The sequence below is a fragment of the Mandrillus leucophaeus genome, unplaced genomic scaffold (genome assembly GCF_000951045.1).
Source record: "Mandrillus leucophaeus isolate KB7577 unplaced genomic scaffold, Mleu.le_1.0 Scaffold366, whole genome shotgun sequence".
Taxonomy (NCBI): domain Eukaryota; kingdom Metazoa; phylum Chordata; class Mammalia; order Primates; family Cercopithecidae; genus Mandrillus; species Mandrillus leucophaeus.
The window spans coordinates 456,974-462,344 of NW_012103876.1; the positions used below are offsets into that span (position 1 = coordinate 456,974).

A 5,371-nucleotide genomic window follows, 5' to 3' on the forward strand; every position below is an offset into this window, starting at 1 on the left:
CTCCAATCCCTTCCCGCTTCCAGCTGGGCCAGGGGAGCAGGAAGACCCCTGGAGCACCGGAAGCAAGAAAGAGGCAGGCCGGGGCGGCTGGCCAGGTTTGTGCTCGGACTGTATTCACACGGAGACATGTGGCAGCTTACATTGGACAAAATGAGTAATAAAAATTGGCTTTAAATATGGAAAAAACAAGGCCCTGTAATCCCATGCTACCCTAACACTGAGACCAGGATGGCCATCACAGTCTGGGAAGGGCCAGGACTGGGGCCTGGGGCACAGGCACAGGCACAGCCTTGCCCTATCCCCTTCACCCACACAGGTACACACGCGCGCGCACACACCCCACAGGCGCACACAGGAAGGGGCGGATTATTGCTGGGCACGTGTCTATTGTTATGAGGGGAGTCTGGAATGTTTGAGGGTTGACCAGGGATGCCCCACCCCCTCCTAGGGGCTGGGCTCCGGCGTTTCTGAAAGAGGTGTCTCCAGGACAGGGCCCAGCATCAGGGACCAGGCCCTGGGAGCTGGAAGGCAGAGGCAAACCTATCTGGGCCGGCCGGGGCAGTGGGCTGACGGGTCTCACAGCCGGCCCAATCTCTGGACACTTTGGCACAGGCCTAGGGGATACAGAGGCCCCAGATCCATCTCTGACAAGCACTGAGAAGGGACAGCTTTGGGCCCCAGAGAGTAGCAGCCTGAGCCCAGGGCAGCGGGGGCAGGCATGAGTCTTACTCAGAGGCCGGGGGTGGCCAGCGCAGTGCTGAAGGCTCAGGGGTGTGAGCACCCTCAGCCGTCCCAGCTGGGCCGGAGGAGCCTTGAGTTTGGCAGTGGCTCCTCTGCCAGCTCCCACTCTCCCAGCCAGGGCTGGCTGCCCCCAGGAGCCAAGGCAGGCGCCAGGTCTGCGGCGGGAATTAAGAATGCTCTGGTCGCTATATACATTCGTACAAATACATAAATACAGAAAGCCCCGAGCTCCACAGAGAAGAGCTGAAGGGACGCACCTTTGTCCCAGGGACGGCCCAGGCCCTGCCAAACTCAGCCAGGCCAGGGGCTGAGGGGTGGAGGACACTGGGGACAGCTCCGTCTGTGTTCCCCAGGCCACGACTTGAGTGGACAATGGGGAAGACCACTGTGCAAAACTGTAAACGGCGCTCGGAGTAGCTGCTACCGCCAACTGCCGGTGGGGGCCTCGGACTGGGGGCTAGAGGCGGGTGGGGAGCTCTTCCTCGCTGTCGCTGCAGTTTCCACAGCAATCCTGGAGGGACGGGGAAGACACGGAGGGAGGGAGAGAGGCAGAGCAGGTGCTATTAACCACCAGGGACGTCACATGGGGCCGACCCTGCCAGGGTAGGCCAGGAGCTGCCTGGGGGGCACACTCTGGGGAGGGGCCTCTCCACGAGGAACCTGGAGCAGCAGCTCAGGCCACACGTGGGTGGGTGTCATTGCAGAGGCTGCTAGCAACAGACTGAAGTAAGGGGGCTGGGTAGATCCCAGCCCTCTCCCCTGGGGCTGGCAGAGACAGGGCACGGGGAGACAAGCTAAGCAAAGCTGGCAGCTCCAAGGGGCCAGGGTGCAGGGAATCGAAGCAGTGGGCAGGGGGAGTGGGGCGGGCACCAGACTTCTTTCTCCCACATCTTGCCTCTGCCATGGAAGGGCTGCCCGTGGCTCCCCGAGGCCAGGCAGCAAGGCCAACCCACGGGGAGCCCACACTGCTCACCTCTGGAAAGAGAAAAGAGGCCATGAGCCCAGCCAGGGGTGGGGGACAGGCGGGAATGAGGCCAGAGACCCTGGGCACCGCAACAGGGCTGGAGGATGCCCACTCCCAGTGCATGCGGGCACCGGCTCTGCCTCCCACCCGCCATCCCCTGGAGCCAGGCTGGGGGCCCAGGTCGGCCGATGCTGGGGCTTACTTGACGACTGAAGAGTCTCTGCAGCAGTCCCTTTTTAGGGGGTGCAGGTGGCTGGCCCCTCCAGTCCAGGTCTGGGGGGACTGAGCCATCCAGCCCAAAGACATTCAGCTCCTGGAAGCACTCGGTCTCCACCATCTGCTGAGGAGCAGGCAGCTGTGACATCTGTCCCCAGGGCAGCCTCCTGGAGCCCACCCCACCAGCAGGCCAGGCCCCCACCTCGTTCTGCCAGGGGATGGGCACACTGCCAGTGGCAAACTTCTGGTAGAAGTCCTGGTCGGTAGGCTCCAGCTCCACGCCCTTGACTGTCGAGAACTGTTCAATGTCCAGAACATCCTTGCAGTAAATGGCCTGGGGCTGGTGGGAGAGAGGCAGTGGTCAGATAGGAAACACACACAGACACGCACACGTGAAGGCAGCTCAGCCCTGATTCTGACTTGGGTCTTGGCCTGGTGCTCCCCTGACGCCAGCAGCTCTCTGATTTGGAGTCAGAAACCAGGTGCCCCACGCACTTCCTAAGCGGGGCAGGCCCTTCTCTCCGAAGCCTGGTTTTCCCCTCTGTGAACTGGGTACATTATTCCTCACTGCTCAATGGTTGTGAGGCTGTGTAAAGGCCAATGCCAGGCACCTCCTTCGCCTGCCACATCTTGCCTCTGCCATGGAAGGGCTGCCCGTGGCTCCCCGAGGCCAGGCAGCAAGGCCAACCCATGGGGAGCCCACACTGCTTCCTGGGTATGCAGTTGGGGTGGGGAGTACAGGCTGAATCTCAGCTGGCCGCTCGGCTGGGCACCGCCACGCAGAGCCTGGAGATGGTGACTCCTTGGCTCCCTGCCCTGCGATGACCTGGGATTTGCTCCGTCTTCTCTCCCAGCCAATCAGAGGACTGGCAGTCTCCCACCGCTCCACCTCCCCAGACCCACGCTGGGAGCCCATCTCAGCTCCAGGAGGCCACCTTCTTTTTTATCTTAACATGGTTTTCTAAATCCTTCAAATAAGATGTCAATTAAAATATCATCGTCATGTAAAATGGTGCAGCGGCTTTGGAAAACAGTCTGGCAGTTCCCCAAAAAGTTAAACATCATTACCATATGACCTGGTAATTCTACTCCTAGGTATAGACCAAGAGAAATGGCAGCATCTGTCCACACAAAAACTTGTACATGAATGTTCACAGCAGCAATAACAGCCAAAAAGTGGGAACAATCCTAATGTCTACCAACTGACGAACAGGTAAGTAAAATGTGGTCCATCCATGCAATGGAATATTATTCAGCCTTAAAAAGGAATGAAGCACTGATCTATGCTACAACATGGATGAACCTTGAAGATATTACGCTAAGTGAAAGAAGCCAGGCACAGAGGATCACATACTGTGTGATTCCATAGCTATGACACGTCCAGAACAGGCAAACAGAGAGAGACAGAGAATAGACTGGTGATTGCCAGGAGCAGCTGGAGGGAAGAATGGAGAATGACTGCTAAGGGTATGGGTTTTTTTTTTTTTTTCTGCAAAGTGGGGCAGGTAATGAAAACACTCAAAAATTTATTGTGGTGATGACTGCATAACTAAAAAGCCAATGAATTGCACTTTTTTTTTAAGATGGAGTTTTGCTCTTGTTGCCCAGCCTGGAATGCAATGACATGATCTCAGCTCACTGCCACCTCTACCTCCTTGGTTCAAGCGATTCTCCTGCCTCAGCCTCCCAAGTAGGTGAGATTACCGGCATGTGCCACCACACCCGGCTAATTTTTGTATTTTTAATAGAGACGGGGGTTTCACCTTGTTGGCCAGCTGGTCTCGAACTCCTGACCTCAAGTGATCCGTCCACCTTGGCCTCTCAAAGTGCTGGGATTACAGGCATGAGCCACCACGCCCAGCCGAATTATACATTGTAAATGGGTGAATTGCATGGTATATAAAGTATATAAATTAAACTCAAAAAAGCTGTTTAAAAAAATCATCATCAAGCTTGCTTTTCATCTACTGCTTCTACAAAGTTAAACTCCAGGGCACTAATTTTATCTCCAACTTTGAATGGAAGATCCAGAGGCAGTGTGGTTATTTCAAGGTTAAATGAAATGATGAACACAGGAAACAGAACAGACTGAGTGATGAGTGGCAGTGCCAGCCTCAGGGGCGAGCTGGCAAAAGTCAGGTTGTCCTAGTTCAAGTGCCTCTGACAGGGCCCACCTTTGCTTTGGAAAACAGTCTGGCAGTTCCCCAAAAGGTTAAACATAGTTACCATATGACCCGGTAATTCTATTTCTAGGTATAGACCAAGAGGAATGGAGGCCAAAGCAAACGGCTTACCTGAGGTCAGGAGTTCGAGACCAGCCTGGCCAGCGGTTCCAGTGAGGCCCATGTGAGGCAGTCACTCAGGGCAGTAACCCCCTCGCTGGCGCCCCCACTTCCACTCACACCCACTATGGCCCACTCCCCATACCTCACATTCCTGCCCAGGGTGCCCCACTGGTCCCGTCTTGCTGAGAACCTGCCTGCACTCCTCTGCCTGCACGGGCTCACTCAGCCACACAGGTGTCCTCGCAGCTGCTGCCCCTCACGGGGCTGGCCCCTGCCTCAGGACTGCAATGCCTGGCTGTTTCTTCTGCCTGGAATGCTCACACCCCAAATCTTGGCGTGGCTCTCCGCTTCACATATTTTACATTTCTGCACCACCATCACCTCCCCAGAGACCACCGTGTCTAAAAGTACTCCCCCCACCATCATTCTCTGCCATCTTCGTAGCTTGCTTTAGTTTTCTCTTTTTTTTTCCTTCTATTTATTTATTTATTTTTTTGAGACAGAGTCTCGCTCTGTCGCCCAGGCTGGAGTGCAGTGGCTCGATCTCCACTCACTGCAAGCTCCGCCTCCCAGGTTCTCGCCATTCTCCTGCCTCAGCCTCCCGTATAGCTGGGACTACAGGTGCCCGCCACTGCGCCCGGCTAATTTTTGTATTTTTAGTAGAGACAGGGTTTCACCATATTGGCCAGGATGGTCTCGATCTCTTCACCTCGTGATCCGCCCATCTCGGCCTCCCAAAGTGCTGGGATTACAGGCTTGAGCCACCACGCCCGGCCTTTTTCTTTTTTTTTTTTTTTGAGACTAAGTTTTGCTCTTGTTGCCCAGGCTGGAGTGCAGTGGTGCGATCTCAGCTCACCGCAACCTCCTCCTCTCGGGTTCAAGCGATTCTCCTGCCTCAGTATGCCGAGTAGCTGGGATTACAGGCATGCGCCACCACACCCAGCTAATTTTGTATTTTTAGTAGAGACGGGGTTTCACCATGTTGGTCAGGCCAGTCTTCGAACTCTCAACCTCAGGTGATCAGCCTGCCTCAGCCTCCCAAAGTGCTGGGATTACAGGCGTGAGCACCACGCCCGGCCAGAGACGGGGTTTCACCGTGGTCTCGATCTCCTGACCTCGTGATCCGCCCGTCTCGGCCTCCCAAAGTGCTGGGATTACAGGCGTG

The 5,371-nt window shown here is 55.9% G+C and overlaps 1 protein-coding gene across 1 annotated transcript in view; it reads right to left on the reverse strand.

Annotated features, from left to right (window-relative positions):
- Positions 1–366: 366 nt before the first annotated feature.
- The window catches only part of GRK6 (G protein-coupled receptor kinase 6), a 58,558-nt gene continuing 53,553 nt past the window's right edge, over positions 367–5,371 (reverse strand). Inside the window, exons 14-17 of the mRNA XM_011989958.1 lie at positions 2,124–2,261; positions 1,908–2,042; positions 1,715–1,716; positions 367–1,252 (exon numbers count right to left, since the gene is read on the reverse strand). Coding sequence (XP_011845348.1) covers positions 1,162–1,252; positions 1,715–1,716; positions 1,908–2,042; positions 2,124–2,261 — 366 coding nt within the window. The 3' untranslated portion in view covers positions 367–1,161. The remainder of the gene's footprint in view (positions 1,253–1,714; positions 1,717–1,907; positions 2,043–2,123; positions 2,262–5,371) is intronic.